The sequence below is a fragment of the Oncorhynchus kisutch genome, linkage group LG11 (assembly GCF_002021735.2).
Source record: "Oncorhynchus kisutch isolate 150728-3 linkage group LG11, Okis_V2, whole genome shotgun sequence".
In the NCBI taxonomy this organism is placed as follows: domain Eukaryota; kingdom Metazoa; phylum Chordata; class Actinopteri; order Salmoniformes; family Salmonidae; genus Oncorhynchus; species Oncorhynchus kisutch.
Window position 1 is genome coordinate 19,969,621 of NC_034184.2, and position 18,582 is coordinate 19,988,202.

The 18,582-nt window shown below is 41.6% G+C and overlaps 1 protein-coding gene across 2 annotated transcripts in view; it reads right to left on the bottom strand.

Moving 5' to 3' along the window:
- Window positions 1-4,126: 4,126 nt before the first annotated feature.
- The window catches only part of LOC109899146 (syntaxin-binding protein 4), a 59,214-nt gene continuing 44,758 nt past the window's right edge, over window positions 4,127-18,582 (bottom strand). For both annotated transcript variants that reach the window (XM_031835418.1, XM_020494200.2), the window contains 4 exons: window positions 17,514-17,696; window positions 13,791-13,907; window positions 12,874-12,923; window positions 4,127-6,012 (listed from right to left, as the gene is read on the bottom strand). In XM_031835418.1, coding sequence (XP_031691278.1) covers window positions 5,865-6,012; window positions 12,874-12,923; window positions 13,791-13,907; window positions 17,514-17,696 — 498 coding nt within the window. In that variant the 3' untranslated portion in view covers window positions 4,127-5,864. The remainder of the gene's footprint in view (window positions 6,013-12,873; window positions 12,924-13,790; window positions 13,908-17,513; window positions 17,697-18,582) is intronic.

Genomic DNA, 18,582 nt, shown 5'->3' on the forward strand with positions numbered 1-18,582 from the left:
GGGGCGGTAAGCAAATTGAAGTGGGCCTAGGGTGACAGGTGGGGTGATATGATACTTGACTAGTCTCTCAAAGCACTTCATGATGACAGAAGTGAGTGCTATGTGGCAATAGTCATTTAGTTCAGTTAGCTTAGTTTTCTTGGGAACAGGAACAATGGTGGCCATCTTGAAAATTGTGAGGACAACACACTCGGATAGACAGCGATTGATTTAAATACAGTTTAAGTCGGAAGTTTACATACACCTTAGCCAAATTGCTGGGATAATTACTTGTGTCATGCACAAAATAGATTTCCTAACCGACTTGCCAAAACTATAGTTTGTTAACAAGAAATTTGTGGAGTGGTTGAAAAACGAGTTTTAATGACTCCAACCTAAGTGTATGAAAACTTCCGACTTCAACTATGTCCGTAAACACACCAGCCGTCTGGTCTGCGCATGCTTTGAGGATGTGGATAGGGAAGTAATCTGGGTCAGCGAAGGTTAACATGTTTAAATCTTTTACTCACGTCAGCCACGGAGAAGGGGGGGTGCAGTCCTTGTTAGCGGCTGCGACGGTGACACTGTATTATCCTCAAAACGAGCAAAGAAGGTGTTTAGTTTGTCTGGAAGCGTAACGTCGGTGTCCGTGATGTGGCTGGATTTCTTTATGTAGTCTGTGGTTTCCTGTAGACCCTGCCACATACGTCTCGTGTCTAAACCATTGAATTGTGACTCTACCTTGTCCCTGTAATGGCATTTTGCTTGCCTTGCGGAGGGAATAGCTACACTGTTTATATTCAGACATATTCCCAGACCTCTCTCCATGGTCAAATGCGGTGGATCGTGCTTTCAATACTGCGCGAATGCCACCATCCATTCACCGGTTCTGGTTAGGGTAGGTTCGCCATGAAACACTATCAGAAAGACTCACCCTCTGTTAATAGATAGTGAGAAAGTTCTAAAAAGAAAACATCACTCATCAGTGACTTGATAAGCTGACTTAGCTAACGTGGCCTGCCTGCTCAGTGTGCTTGCTAGCTACTACTATCTAGCTTAATTGACAAACACAGAGACGGAACATCGCTAGCTATCTAGCTAGTGATTTTGAGCACTGTTAAACAGCGTATAGCAGCTTGTGCTTTACTTACGAACGTTTGACAGCTTGTTGATGAAGTTGTAGACACGTTCTCAGAAATCAGTCCTGAGCGCAGTCTGCAGCAGCTGACTAGACGATACTGTCTGCAGTGCACTGACTTGTTTTAATGTATGTTTTGTAACATGAGAAATACTGCACCCAACACCTTATTTAGAGGTAAAATTGTGTGACTAAGACTTCCTCTGCAAAAAAAATATATATATATATATATATATTTTTCAGTTCTGCCCACAAATGTTCTATAAGATTGAGGTCAGGGCTTTGTGATGGCCACTCCAATACCTTGACTTTGTTGTCCTAAAGCCATTTTGCCACAACTTTGGAAGTATACTTGGGGTCATTGTCCATTTGGAAAACGCATTTGCGACCAAGCTTTAACTTCCTGACTGATGTCTTGAGATGTTGCTTCAACATATCCACATAATTTTCATTTCTCATGATGCCATCCATTTTGTGAACTGCTGCAGCCCCTCCTGCAGCAAAGCACCACAACAACATGATGCTGCCACCCCCGTGCTTCACGGTTGGGATGGTGTTCTTCGGCTTGCAAGCCTCCCCTTTTTCCTCCAAACATAACAATGGTCATTATGGCCAAACAGTTCTATTTTAGTTTAATCAGACCAGAGGACATTTCAAAAAGTACCATCTTTGTCCCCATGTGCAGTTGCAAATCGTAGTCTGGCTTTTTATGGTGGTTTTGGAGCAGTGGCTTCTTCCTTGCTGAGCGGCCTTTCAGGTTATGTCAATATAGGACTTGTTTTACTGTGGATATAAATACTTTTGTACCGGTTTCCTCCAGCATCACCACAAGGTCCTTTGCTGTTGTTCTGGGACCAAAGTACATTCATCTCTAGGAGACAGAACACGTCTCCTTCCTGAGTTGTATGACGGCTGTGTGGTCCCATGGTGTTCATACTTGCATACTATTGTTTGTACAGATGAAGGTGGTACCTTCAGGCGTTGGAAATTCCTCCCAAGGATGAACCAGACTTGTGGAGGACTACAATTATTAGTTCTTGGCTGATTTCTTTGGTTTGACATCATGGGGAAATCAAGGAGGCACTGAGTTTGAAAGTAGGCCTTGAATTACATCCACAGGTACACCTCAAATTTACCCAAATGATGCCAAATAGCCTATCAGAAGCTTCTAAAGCCATGACATCATTTTCTGGAATTTTCCAAGCTGTTTAAATGCACAGTCAACTTAGTGTATGTAAACTTCTGACCCACTGGAATTGTGATACAGTGAATTATAAGTTAAATAATCTGTCTGTAAACAATTGCTGGAAAAATTACTTGTATTTTGCACAAAGTAGATGTCCTAACCGACTTACCATAACTATAGTTTGTTAACAAGAAATTTGTGGAGTGGTTGAAAACTGATTTTTAATGACTCCAACCTAAGTGTATGTAAACTTCTGACTTCAACTGTGTGTATACAACCATCCCAGATCTACATATTTTGCTGTGAAGAGAATCATTAGATCACTTGTTTTGGTACTACCCATATCTATCTTGTTTTTGGTTGCAGGTCCAGGAATGGCAGAAAAACTGAAACATTTACTAGGAGGACTGCAAATAGCACTGCTGGGTGATTTGAAGTCATTGTCATTCAATCAATAATATAATAATACTCAGCAAAGGTGTTTATCTTTCAATCTGTAGAAACTATGAGAAAAGAAAGGTTCAGCACCTCCCGAGTGGCGCAGCGGTCTAAGGCATCACTACAGACCCAGGTTCGATCCCAGTCTGTGTCGCAGCCGGCTGCGACCGGGAGACCAATGAGGTGGTGCACAATTGGCCTAGCGTCGTCTGAGTTAGGGGAGGGTTTGGCCGGCCGTGATGTCCTAGTCCCATCGCACACTAGACACCTGTGGCGGGCCGGGTGCACGCACGCTGACTTCAGTCACCAGTTGTACGCTGTTCCCTCCGACACATTGGTGCGGCTGGCTTCTGGGTTAAGCGGGCAGTTTGTCAAGAAGCAGTGCGGCTTGACAGGGCCGTGTTTTGTAGGACGCATGGCTCTCGACCTTTGCCTTTCCCGAGTCTGTTGAAGCGATGGGACAAGACTGTAACTACCAATTGGATATCACGAAAAAGGGCAAAAAAAAATAATTTTAGGTTCAGCACAGTAGAAAATATATGGCAGATAGAAATCTAAACTGGATGGTCTTCAGAGATAGATAGGAGGGGTTGAGTAGCTCAAGGCTGGGACTAAAAACCAACAAAAGATAACTAATGTAAAATATACTGTCAGTGAAATGTATGTAGTATGTTTAAGTATTATTTTCCATTAGTTTACTCCAATTACAGGAGGGGTGCTTGAGTTAGGGGGAAATAACATAAAAATATAAAGATATGGGGGATTGCAGACAATTACATTGACAGAAGCCAATCTATCTGCAATATTAAAGCTGATGTTTAAAAAAATATATTTTATAAAAAATAAACCACTGCACTAAATTACTATCGCCCCATAGCAATCACATCTGTCATTATTGTCAGTGCTTTGAAAGGCTAATCAAGGGCCATTACCTCCACCATACCTGACACCCAAGAGGAACATTATGTGAGAATACTATTCATCGACGGCAGCTCAGCTTTTAACACCATAGTGCGCTAAGCTCAGGCCCTTGGGTCTGAACTCCTCCCTGTGCAACTGGTTCCTAGAATTCCTGGTTCCTAGAATTCCTGACGAGCCGACCCCAGGTGGTGAGGGTAGGCAACAACACCTCCGCCACACTGATCCTCAACACGGGGGGCCCCCCCATGTGTGTGTGCTCAGCCACCTCCTATACTCCCTATATTCCATTTTGATACTGCTACATTGCTATTTGGGTTGTTAATTGGATTCGTCCTTCCATTCTTTTTTGTATTTTTCTTTACAATGTATTTCTTTACATTGTAATTGCTTGAGATTTGACTACATTGCTAGGAGTTAGCAACATAAGCATTTCGCTGCACAGCTATTACACCTGCTAAACTGTGTACGTGACCAATAAACTTTTATTTGATTTACTCCCCAACACTGATGGTTAGCTACTGACTTGATCACAGGTGTATGTATGATGAAGTTTTGTATTGACTAAGGTCTTATTGTACATTTCTAGATACACTTGTACAAACATATCTATAGGAAGTAGAACATTGCATTGCATTTCATGTTGCATGAAAGATCAGTCTGTCCGTCCACTAGACGATGACTACAGAGAAAACTTGAGTAAATATGGATGGAACACAACTCCACTGGACAGAGGCTGAACATCGAGGTTGCTTAACACTCAGTCCCTGGTTCATTCAACTCCACTGGACAGAGGCTGAACATCGAGGTTGCTTAACACTCAGTCCCTGGTCCATTCAACTCCACTGGACAGAGGCTGAACATCGAGGTTGCTTAACACTCAGTCCCTGGTCCATTCAACTCCACTGGACAGAGGCTGAACATCTTGAGGTTGCTTAACACTCAGTCCCTGGTCCATTCAACTCCACTGGACAGAGGCTGAACATCTTGAGGTTGCTTAACACTCAGTCCCTGGTCCATTCAACTCCACTGGACAGAGGCTGAACATCTTGAGGTTGCTTAACACTCAGTCCCTGGTCCATTCAACTCCACTGGACAGAGGCTGAACATCTTGAGGTTGCTTAACACTCAGTCCCTGGTCCATTCAACTCCACTGGACAGAGGCTGAACATCTTGAGGTTGCTTAACACTCAGTCCCTGGTCCATTCAACTCCACTGGACAGAGGCTGAACATCGAGGTTGCTTAACACTCAGTCCCTGGTCCATTCAACTCCACTGGACAGAGGCTGAACATCGAGGTTGCTTAACACTCAGTCCCTGGTCCATTCAACTCCACTGGACAGAGGCTGAACATCGAGGTTGCTTAACACTCAGTCCCTGGTCCATTCAACTCCACTGGACAGAGGCTGAACATCGAGGTTGCTTAACACTCAGTCCCTGGTCCATTCAACTCCACTGGACAGAGGCTGAACATCGAGGTTGCTTAACACTCAGTCCCTGGTCCATTCAACTCCACTGGACAGAGGCTGAACATCTTGAGGTTGCTTAACACTCAGTCCCTGGTCCATTCAACTCCACTGGACAGAGGCTGAACATCTTGAGGTTGCTTAACACTCAGTCCCTGGTCCATTCAACTCCACTGGACAGAGGCTGAACATCTTGAGGTTGCTTAACACTCAGTCCCTGGTCCATTCAACTCCACTGGACAGAGGCTGAACATCGAGGTTGCTTAGCTGCTGTATTGTCTTTAATTCTGCTGTCTGATACTCCAGTGCAAGGATTTCATTCATTTCCTTACAGGCTGCTCCACTAAAAAAACAACTATTGAGATTATTTATAGTAACTACAGAGGTGGGTTGGTGTCGGTTTTCCAGTTGGTTTTGGTTGGCTTGGTAACTATGGAGGTTGGCTTGGTGTATGATGAGCTGATTGGTTTTGGTTATCCGGTTGGTTTTACTTGGCTTAGCAACTAGGTGGTTTGATGTCGGTTATGCGGTTGGTTTTGGTTGGCATAGTAACTATTGAGGTGATTTGGTTGGTTTGGTGCCTGTTATCCAGTTAGTTTAGGTTGGTTTCAAAACTACGGTGGTAATTGTTGAGCTGATTGGATTTGCATGCTAGGCCAGGGATAGAGACGATATGCAGGCATGCAGCAAGTCGACTCGCAGCAAGTCGACTCGTAACACGACGAGTCAAGATGATAGATCACTTACAGCCCACCTCGAGGATGGCTCTAACAGTTCGTGTGAGTTCTTTAGCCTCTGCAGCTAGCATAGCCGTCGTCCACTGGGACTTCTTCCCCACGCGGGCTCCCAGGGGTTGAGAGGAAGCGTCGGGCTTCATGTCACCAGAGCTGCAGAGAAACAGACAGGTATAGAGTTAACCTTTCAAGCTTACAGCACTTTTACACAGTTTTTACCATGGCTGTATTCATTAATCTAGCAAGAGAAAACTCTATGGATATTGGCTTTCACCTGGAATTGTCAATTTATGTCTGACATAAAATAATGATGAGATAATAAGGATATGGATAGGCTAGATAGGATGAAGTCAGAAGTGATGCAGGAAAATACTGTACTCTTACTTAGGGATGTTATTGTAAAGAGTAGATGACATAGGCTGTACTACAGTTGGTTGGGAATATGGTGGCATGATGGCAAGTGATGACACGTCATAGCTAATATTTCATAACGGAGTAGAGCCTTGTCTCAAGTTAAGCAGTTGGTTACAACTATGAGCGTTGTGGAGACCAAACAAAACTAGCATAGTTGTATTGTGGGAGCATCTACTCTCCTTATTTGACCTAGATATTCTGTGTGTATGTATTGATGTGGAGGCTACGTGTGCCTTTTTTAAATTGATGTAGTTCTGTTCTTGAGCTGTTCTTGTCTACTAATGTTCTGTTTTATGTCATGTTTCATGTTTTGTGTGGAAGAGAAGCTGCTGCTTTTGCAACAGCTAATGTGGATCCTAATAAAATACCCCCTCCCAAAAAAAAGAATACCATAGTCTGAATTCAATAGTGTTGCTAGAAAATTCCACAATATTGCTGACCTTGGCACCTAAATTGCTGGAAATTATGATGCTGCTGTAAAAATAGTTATTGCCACAGTTAATGGGGGATATCAATATTAGAGAAAGAGAAAGTAATTGTCTGACAGTGACTGATTAAGTAATTATAATTATCTTTGTTATCCATTACCGAGGTGTAAACAACATGTCAACCTACATTTCATCTGTTACAACTACTGCCCTACAAACGACCAGGAACACCTGCAGTTTTAGGAAGAAAACATATTGTCAAAAGTGTTTATCTAACAAATGGTCTGGTTACCTAAGACAGAAGGTTACTTTAAAGTCCAATGCAGCCATTTATGAATCGCTGAGCTGACTAGGTGAAAAATCTATTTAGAAGGACATTTAACTCTAATTGTTCCTGTAAGATAAGAGAGTCTGTTAAATGACTAAAATAGTCTGAGTAGGGAAGGGTATACTGGCTGTTGTTGGCAGAGAGGTTTGGAAATCTCCTTTCTTATTGGTCTATTAACTCATTTACTCCATCCCACCAAAACAGCCAGAAATTTCAGGCGGTCTTTTCAAACAACTATTATCATCATTTTCACAATTTCACAGTGTAATTCCAACCTCAGTGTGGAAATGTATATAAAACAGGAAAATCACATTTTTGACTGCACTGGATCTGTAACATAAAAACGAAAGTTAATCCTTAACCCCTTAACCTACCTAAACTTAGCCACATTTGCTAAGAAAATGTTTACCACAAATGATAACACAAAAATATGTATGATACTCTACGACTGCTAATATGTATGATACTGTACAACCACTGGACCATTTGTAACATATCATTCAAAATGGAGGGACATAAAAAAATAACTATAATATCATGCAAATGGGTACGAGACAGCATTGTTGTCACAAATCCATGTGAGACTGACTGGACAGCTATATTGAGGTTTTCCAGTGACCTACAGATTGACAATAGAACACTGGGTAGGGGGTAGCACAGGGGGTCTTTGTAAAAAGTGTTTCAAACTGACACAGACTACTGCATGTTACGTAGTCAGACTTACAAAACAGGACATTGTCTAGGTCTTCAGAGGGCCAGAACTAATCATCACCCCACGGTGTTTGCTAATAACTGCACAAACTGCAGCTCAATACCCAAGTGGAAAGTAAATATATTTAAATATACTTATATCATCCTTGAATATATTTAAGTATATAGAATGTTCATAATATACTTTAGTATATTTAAAATAATCTAAATTGGAAAACATTACATTTAATACATACATTTAATGTCAACTTTAGTGTTTTATTAGCTTTTAAGTATATTAAAATATGCCCATTAGAGCATTAAGCGGCACCTCACTTGCGATTGGTCAATAAAAAATGTATAATTAATGGTTTATGTTTTAAATGCTCATAAAAGTGTGGTAAATGTGTAGATTTTTCTGTTTCAAAAATATATTGTTCAAAACAAGCTGTTCAGTTACTTACTACTCTGCCCCTAAGTGACTGTCAGCAGTGGCAGCTCCGCCTCCGTGGGTGAACAGGCCGTGCGAACATTGCTTGGATTGTGTTGCCAGCTGTTTGCTATGAGGGTGAATAGTCCAAATGAAATCACAGGAATTGAGGAACTCCTCAGCATGTTGCATCGAAGGACAGAGCGATACAGTAGCTGGAACCTTTATCGTGGATCTGGTAGGGATTTTTTGGGATTGTTTCCCACTGTTAGGGTCCTGTGTGGCTCAGGTGGTAGAGCATGGCACTTACAACACCAGGGTTGTGGGTTGGATTCCCACGGGGGACCAGGATCAAAAAGTATGAAAATGTATGCACTCTGGATAAGTGTCTGCTAAATGACTAAAATGTTGTTTATCAGGTTCTACTGTAAGTGACATGGCGACATGTGTCGACTACAACAGCATAAAAGCAGGTGTTTTACAAAGCATGATCAAATGAATGAGCCAGCTACAGTAATATTGAGAAATAGTTTGGTCAATTTTCTTGGGTCACATAAACCTTTGATAAGCAGCTAGCTATTGCTAGCTAGTTAACACCCATGTCAATATCCGCAGCATCGGTATGTTTGTTGCGTTCTCCCAGGTTCACTCGTTCGTTCATGATCTTGGCTGCAGGTTTTAAATAGTATCATCTAATCCAGTGGTTCCCAAACTTTGTATTGTCCCCTACCCCTTCAAACATTCAACCTCCACATGCATACCCCCTCTAGCACCAGGGTCAGCGCACTCTCAAATGTAATTTTTTGCCATCATTGTAAGCCTGCCACACACACATTATACGATACATTTATTAAACAAAATAATGAGTGTAAGTTTGTCACAACCCAGCTCGTGGGAAGTGACAAAGAGCTGTTATAGGACCAGTGTACAAATAATAAATCAATAATTTGTCTTTTTTTAACCATCTTACATATAAAACCTAATTTGTTCATCAAAAATTGTGAATAACTCACCACAGGTTAATGAGAAGGGTGTGCTTGAAAGGATGCACATAACTCTGCAATGTTGGGTTGTATTGGAGAGAGTCTGTCTTAAATAATTTTCCACACACAGTCTGGGCCTGTATTTAGTTTTCATGCTAGTGAGGGCTGAGAATCCACTCTCGCATAGGTACGTGATGCAAATGGCATCAGTATCTTAACAGCGCAATTTGCCAAAGCAGGATCCTCTGAGCGCAGCCCAATCCATAAATCTGTCAATGGCTTCTGATTCATTTCAATTTTCACAGAACCACTTGTGGCAATTTTGATGGACTGGAGGCAGGGCATGAAGGGATAATGAATCCAGTTGTTTGTGTCATCCATGTCTGGAGAGTACCTGTGTATTGCCCACCCAACTCACTCAGGTGCTTCGCTATATCACATTTGACATTTTCCATAACCTTGAGTTCATTTGCACACAAAAAAAATCATACAATGATGGAAAGACCTGTGTGTTGTCCTTGTTAATGCAGACAGAGAAGAGCTCCAACTTCTTAATCATAGCCTCAATTTTGTCCCGCTCATTGAATATAGTCACGGAGAGTTCCTGTAATCCTAGATTCAGATCATTCAGGCGAGAAAAAACATCACCCAGATAAGGCATTCGTGTGAGAAACTCATCATCATGCAAGCGGTCAGACAAGTGAAAATTATGGTCAGTAAAGAAAACTTTAAGCTCGTCTCTCAATTAAAAAAAACGTGTCAATATTTTGCCCCTTGATAACCAGCGCACTTCTGTATGTTTTAAAAGCGTGACATGGTCGCTGCCCATATCAGTGCAGAAAATACATGAGAGTTCAGGGGCCTTGCTTTAACAAAGTTACCCATTTTCTCTGCAGTGTCCAAAACATATTTAGAGCTGTCAGGCATTCCCTTGGCAGCAAGAGACTTTCAGTGGATGCTGCAGTGTACCCAATTGGCATCGTGAGCAACTGCTTGCACACACGTTACCACTCCACCATGTCTCCCTGTCATGGCTTTTGCACCATCAGTACAGATACCAACATGAGCAGCAGCTACATACAGACCGTTAGTGGAATTCCTGTGAAAGAGTAATGGTTAATGTGATTGGATGTTAATTATTTGACTAGGCTACCTGTATTTGACATTGTGTTGTTATTTTGCTGAACCCAAGATGGTTTCATTTTATTTTTGGCAGTGAAATGAGGCTACTCAGGCAAGGAAAAAAACCTCACCCAAATGTATAGCCCCGTTAGAAAATATATATATTTTCCATATATAGGGTCTTTTTTTTTATACATGTATTTAATAAAAAATGTTAATCACATTTTTATTTGGCGGAACCCCGACGGCATTGCGCATACCCCAGTTTGGGAATACCTGATCTAATCTGTTCAAAACAGCAGCAGCATGTGCAGCAGTGGTCATTCGGTTATTGAGATGCAAAAGTGAAATAGGTGTATTTATGCTGCTGTTCAAATGCACAGATTGCTTTACATATCTTCTCAAATAAACTTCTGCTAGTTCGAAAACTTGTCTTCTTCAATTCAGGGAAAAATAAACATCCTCTCACTGTCAACTGCGTTTATTTTCAGCAAACTTAACATGTGTAAATATTTGTATGAACATAAGATTCAACAACGGAGACAAACTGAACAAGTTCCACAGACATGCGACTAACAGATATTAAATAATGTGTCCCTGAACAAAGGGAGGGGGGGGTCAAAATCAAGTAACAGTCAGTATCTGGTGTGGCCACCAGCTGCATTAAGTGCCTCTCCTCCTCATGGACTGCACCAGATTTGCCAGTTATTGCTGTGAGATGTTACCCCACTCTTCCACCACGGCACCTGCAAGTTCCCGGACATTTCTGGGGGGGGAATGGCCCTAGCCCTCACCCTCCGATCCAACAGGTCCCAGACCTGCTCAATGGGATTGAGATCCGGGCTCTTCGCTGGCCATGACAGAACACTGACATTCCTGTCTTGCAGGAAATCACGCACAGAATGAGCAGTAAGGCTGGTGGCATTGTCATGCTGGAGGGTCATGTCAGGGTGAGCCTGCAGGAAGGGTACCACATGAGGGACGAGGATGTCTTCCCTATAACGCACATCTTTGAGATTGCCTGCAATGACAACAAGCTCAGTCTGATGATGCTGTGACACACCGCCCCAGACCATGACGGACCCTCCACCTCCAAATTGATCCCGCTTCAGAGTACAGGCCTCGGTGTAATGCTCATTCCTTCGACGATAAACGCGAATCCGACCATCACCCCTGGTGAGACAAAACAGCGACTCGTCATTGAAGACCACTTTTTGCCAGCGACGGTGGGTTTGTGCCCATAGGCAATGTTGTTGCCGCTGATGTCCTCCTCTCGATACCCCTAAACAATGAGGAACATTGGGTGGAAACCATGTGCTTTCGTGGTACCGCCGTTGTGATACCCGGACCACACCATTGACCGAACCACTTGGGAGCACTGTTGCCACAGTAAATGCTTGGGGAGGAGGGCCCTGAGAACACACACCTTCTCCCGGCCTCCAGCTAGGGTCACGAGATCTGCCTCTTGCCCCTCACCGCGCAATAATCCGCTTTCACCGTGCTCTCCTTCGATCCAGCACGGTGTCTGTGCCAGGACGACTGACGCTGCCCAGAAGCACCAATATGCTAAAAAAAAACGCTTCTGGCCCGGACCCTTTCCTTTATGCCTCGGAAACTGTTGCGTCACCCCTGCGAAGGACTTTTGTTTGTCCTCGAAACAGGCCTGTAAGGACTCCATAGCCAAACAACTCTGTTGGTAAAACTGTCCCTCTCAGGAATCCAAGATTACATCAACTAGAGGTGGCCCTGAGCCTCCATACTTTTCCACACAGCCAGGATAGAACAGCGGGACAGACACAGCACAAAATCAGCCATAGCATGGCTTTCATCGAGAAGCTCTGGAGCCGGCTTCCCCCACCTCCATGGTCTTATTCAGCTCCTGTAGCAAAACGATATGATACATCTGCAGCATTGTGACCACATTCAACGACCAGGCCGTCACACCGTCACCCTGGTACACTTTGTCCAGCTGATCCGCCGAGAACCGGCACTGTTTATTTGGAAGCACAGTGCTAGGATTTGTTAGCCTCTGGAGCTAAGTAACTCGCTAGCTTTCCATCCATTGGCAGTGTGAAAATGAGCCCGGCCTCCTCTATACCCTCTACATTTATGAACTCACCATAACCTGATAGTATCAGTCTGGCTGAATAAGGGGAATCCCAGGTCGCCTTTAGCTCATCGGCAAAATCTTTAAACAGGTAAGTGACGCTTCACAGCTGCAAGGACAGGAGGTAAATACATTCCCCCAAACCTGCCGGAACGCCGCTGCGGGGGAGAAGATGGCCAATCCACCCCCAGGTGATCTGCTGCACTATGACACAGCTCCATCAAAGGTGAATTAACCATCAATAGTTCACTCTCCCCCGCCGAATGCAAAAAAAACATTGTTTCACAAGTGAAAGTCCACATCACATGTGAAGTGATCCAAAAAACACATGGTTTCAAATGATTTCACATGAACAAAACATGTGGAAATATCATGTAAAATCAAGCGTTTTTTTCGTAAGGGTGTATACACTGTGAATGAATGAGATTATCTGAAAGATAGCCCACTATTGAAGAAAGAAGCAGAAGAAGCAGACATGATTCACTAGAAATGTACACAATGCACATTCTTACCTACAGCTCTTCACGGGACCATGGTTTTCAATGAGGAAGTCTTGAACATTCTAAATGGGAAGGAATGTAAACGTATTAAAAACGTATAAACGTATTATTTTAGTTGATATATGCGTCTCAAATGACACTCCAATTTCCTATGGTACACTACTTTTGACCAGGGCATATACATAGGGCTCTGGTCAAAAGGGGTGCACTATATTTTTTATTTTATCTTTATTTAACTAGGCAAGTCAGTTAAGAACAAATTCTTATTTGTAGGGAATAGGGCGCCATTTGGGACACATTAGACACTACCACTTTTCTGAACACTACAACCGTATTTATCAGACATGGGTTCAAATACTATTAAAGTATTTAAATTACTTTCACATACATTTCAAAGTAGATATTTGGATTTTAATATTTTGAAATACAGTTGGAAAATATTGGCATGTATTTGAAAATAATCAAATACACAGACAAGTGTATTTTCAAATACACATATTAAAATACTCCCATGCATTTAAATCCAGGTCAGTTTGGTTCAAGGGGTATTTGCTATGTTTTTGGAAATAAGTATTTGAAAATATTTTAAAGTAGTATTTATAGGAAATTATTTGAAAAAAATTGTTCAAATAGAAGTAGTTGATTCAGCTACAATTTTTGAAAATACTCAAATACACTAGAAAATACGTATTTGAACCCAGGTCTGCTATTTATAAACTTGTCATTATTCAGAGATGTAAATGCTAATTTCAGTTTGTCTTTATATTTCTGTATTTTCTTTCTGAGGATGTGAATGATATGAATTCAAATCTGTTTCTCCTTCTCAAATCGGTTTCTCTTCACACATTGTAAACTAGATATGAAGTAATGGTCTTCGAGAGAGAGTTAGTGTTGACATTCAGTAATCACAGTACACACACATACAGTACCTCCACGAAGTTGAGCAGTTTTCCCATGGACACCTCAAAGCCCTTTTTGTCCCCTTTGTTCTTACGTAGTTGACACTCCAGAACGGCCACTCTCTTCTTCAGCTCCTCCACCTCATCCTATCAGGAAGGACATCACACTAGGTCATCAGCAGGGGTTCTACTGAATGGCCTGCATCTGGATGGGTTTTCATTCAGAAATTGAAAGATTGTCTGTATTTTTATTTTATTTTTTATTATTGTGATTAAATCGCATTGTCTGAAAGCGTTCAAAATACACTGAAAATGTCCAAAATACATACAGCTAAAAACAACAATGCGATGTCAAATCAAGTTGACAGTGAGGTTAAAGTGTGATTATCAATATACCAAATTTTATAACAAACTTTAAATTACAGCTCAATTTGAGCTAAATCAGAATTTGTGATTCGTCTTGATTAATCACAGCAAATCCTGGGATTAACAGCCCTAATTTTCAATAAAATTACATATTTTCAATAAAGTGTCATTCATTGATGATAGTTAAATTATTTATAAACTATATCAAAAGTTTGTATTGACTTTTCTGTGACTGCCAAAAGTGTGATACGTTTCATGTAGGCTACGTGCCAAAAGTGTGATACGTTTCATGTAGGCTACGTGCCAAAAGTGTGATACGTTTCATGTAGGCTACGTGCCAAAAGTGTGATACGTTTCATGTAGGCTACGTGCCAAAAGTGTGATACGTTTCATGTAGGCTACGTGCCAAAAGTGTGATACGTTTCATGTAGGCTACGTGCCAAAAGTGTGATACGTTTCATGTAGGCTACGTGCCAAAAGTGTGATACGTTTCATGTAGGCTACGTGCCAAAAGTGTGATACGTTTCATGTAGGCTACGTGCCAAAAGTGTGATACGTTTCATGTAGGCTACGTGCCAAAAGTGTGATACGTTTCATGTAGGCTACGTGCCAAAAGTGTGATACGTTTCATGTAGGCTACGTGCCAAAAGTGTGATACGTTTCATGTAGGCTACGTGCCAAAAGTGTGATACGTTTCATGTAGGCTACGTGCCAAAAGTGTGATACGTTTCATGTAGGCTACGTGCCAAAAGTGTGATACGTTTCATGTAGGCTACGTGCCAAAAGTGTGATACGTTTCATGTAGGCTACGTGCCAAAAGTGTGATACGTTTCATGTAGGCTACGTGCCAAAAGTGTGATACGTTTCATGTAGGCTACGTGCCAAAAGTGTGATACGTTTCATGTAGGCTACGTGCCAAAAGTGTAACTGGTGATATAATTATGGTCCAGGTAAAGGTCTCCCGAACAGGATGGAGAAAACCTGGAACGGGATCACAGACCAGAGGATTGGGGATCTGGTGCAGACTCACACAGTATGGAAGGGTGAGGAGTGACAGGAGGGAGAGGGAAAGCAAGGGAGAGAAGTTAAGAATGATGAGATGGGTCTACATTTATTTTACTCACACAGTGAAGGAGTAAATCCTGCCGACTTGGACAGGAAGAGGGGGGAAATCAGGAGCAGACTTTTCTCAGCACAGGGGAGAGGGAGGAACCTGGAACGGACTCACACAGGGAGGAAAGGAAGGAACCAGGAGCAGGGTCCAGCAGGGTTTGGGTGGACTCGACACACTGGATGACAGGATGGACAGAAGGAAATACAGACAAATGGAAGGAAGGAAGAGGAAGGAAATACATCCTTTGAAGACAGGGGAAGAGAGAGAGTGTGAGAGAAACAGAGAAAAAGACACATACAGAGAGACAGATACAGATAGAGAGAACAGGGTATAGTAAGGCCCCTCAGATCTAGCAGAGCTCCCTGTGGTTGAGACCTTACACCAATATAATAATACATGCTTTTGAGGAATAGACTGTTAATTATTCCAACAGGGGAATGTAGTGTAGTCTGTTACGTCAGTCTGGGCATGGGTTTTATGCTCAACAGAGAAAGAGGAAAGAGAGATGGGGGTCTCAAATCCGAGAATGGCGGTTGACAGGTTTAATGGCAATTCTGCTTCTCAAAAGTAGTCTCTGGTCCAAAGTAGTGCGCTATGGGGGAAAATAGATATGTTAAAAAGTGTGTAGGCTATAGTAGCTCTGGTCTAAAGAAGTGCACTACATGGAGAATAGTTGCTCTGGTTAAAAGCAGTGGTGGAAAAAGAACCCAATTGTCATACTTGAGTAAAAGTATAGATACCTTGATAGAAGGTTACTCCAGTAAAAGTTACCCAGTAAAATACTATTTAAGTAAAAGTCTAAAAGTATTTGGTTGTAAATATACTTACCCTCTTGAAGCTAGGGGGCACTATTTTTATGTTTGGAAAAATAACGTTCCCAAAGTAAACGGCCTATTTCTCAGGACTAGATGCTAGAATATGCATATCATTGACAGCTTAGGATAGAAAACACTCTAAAGTTTCCAAAACTGTAAAAATACTGTCAGTGAGTATAACAAAACTGATATTGCAGGCGAAAGGCTGAGAAAAATCCAATCAGGAAGTGACTCTTATTTTGAAACCCCTGTGTTCCTATGCGTCCCTATTGCCCATTGAAAGGGATATCAACCAGATTCCTTTTTCTATAGCTTCCCTAAGGTGTCAGCCTTTAGACATAGTTTCAGGCTTTTATTTTGAAGAATGAGCGTGAACGACCACATTGCGTAAGTGGACAGGTGGGGACTCTGAGTGATTTGTGCGCAAAAGAGAGAGGCGGCCATTGTTATTCCCGGTCCTAGTGAAAAGCCAACTGTCCCGGTTGATATATTATCGAATAGATATTTGAAAAACACCTTTAGGATTGATTATGAAAAACGTTTGACATGTTTCTGTGTACATTATGAATATAATTTGGAATTTTTGTCTGCATTGTCGTGACCGCTCTTTCCGGTGGATTCCTGGGCATAACGCAACAAACTAACGGAGGTATTTGCATATAAAAAATATCTTTATGGAACAAAAGGAACATTTGTTGTCTAACTGGGAGTCTCGTGAGTGAAAACATCCGAAGATCAAAGGTAAACGATTAATTTGATTGCTTTTCTGATTTTCGTGACCAAGTTACCTGATGCTAAGTGTACTTATTGTTTTGTTATGCTATCGATAAACTTACACAAATGCTTGTATTGCTTTCGCTGTAAAGCATAATTTCAAAATCCGAGACGACAGAGTGATTAACAAAAGGCTAAGCTGTGTTTCGCTATATTTCACTTGTGATTTCATGAATATGAATATTTTCTAGTAATATTATTTGACTGTTGCGCTATGCTATTCAGCGTTGCTGATGACAAATATACCGGATCCGGGATGGGTGGTTCTAAGAGTTAAATATCAACAGTAAATGTAATTGATCAAATATACTTAAGTATCAAAAGTAAATGTATAAATCATTTCAAATTCCTTATATTAAACAAAGCAGACAGCACCATTTCTTGTTTAAAAAATTTACTCAGACATAATTTACAAATTATGCATTTGTGTTTCGTGAGTCCGCCAGATCATAGGCAGTAGGAATGACCACATGTTCTCTTGATAAGTGTGTGCATTGAGTAAAAGGTACATTTTCTTTAGGAATGTAGTGAAGTAAAAGTTGGCAAAATATAAATGGTAAAGTACAGATACTTAAGTACTTTACTCCACTGGTCAAAAGTAGTGCAATACACGGGGAATAGTGTCTCTGGTCAAAAGTAATGCAATAGGGATTATAGGGTATGATTTGAGAACCATTTTGTTACCTTAGCCTGGCCGGGCTGCTGCTGTTCGTTCCTCTGGGCCTTGAGCTCGGCTATCTCAGCCTCCAGGAGATGGATCACCTCCTCATAATCCATCTCCATCCCCCTGGCCTGCTTCTGGGCTGCTACAGCCAGGTGGATCCGGCTCCGCAGAGCACGGCTCTCATCTGTCCCAGACTTTACCTCCTACCAGGGAGAGTGACGAGGAGAGGAGAGTCAAACAGGCACAGGAATATGCTGTAGGTAAAAGTTCAGTGCACTTTGAACTTGTGTTGGAACATTTTACTGCTTGAATGAATGAGAAGGATTCTACATTATTTATTTAGAAACTGTGCTTTGCTTTAATTTGTCTCTTAAATTATTTTGTCCTATTTCAGAGGCATTTTAGCTTTCTTTTGTAATTCTGTGCTAGAGGATAAAAGTGTTCTGAGGTGTGTGACACTGACACCCACAAACAGGTCTCCAGTGGTGGAAAATGTACTGATTGTCATACTTCAGTAAAAGTAAAAGATACCTTTATAGAAAATTACTCAAGTAAAAGTCACCCAATAAAATACTACTTGAGTAAAAGTCTAAAAGTATCTGGTTTAAAATGTACTTAAATACAGTGGTGGAAATGTGTTGATACTTGAGTAAAAGTACAAAATAAATGCTATACATCAAAATCCTTATATTAAGCAAACCAGGCGCCACAATTGTCCTAATTTTTTTTTACGGACAGGCGGGCACACTCCCACACTTTTGGGTGTTATCCCTGATGTATGGAGTAAAAAGTACCTTATTTTCTTTAGGAATGTAGTGGAGTAAAAAGTAAAAGTTGTGAAAAATATAAATAGCAAAGTAATGTACAGATATCCCGAAAAACTACTTATGTAGTGCTCCAAAGTATTTTTACTTCAGTACTTTACACCACTGCAGGTCTCCCTCACTCATCACCAGCTAGAGCAGAGTCAACACGCTAGAGCAGAGTCAACACGATAGAGTAATCAACACACTAGAGTCAACGCGCTAGAGTGGTGTTAACGCGCTAGAGCAGAGTCAACACGCTAGGACAGAGTCAACACGCTAGGGC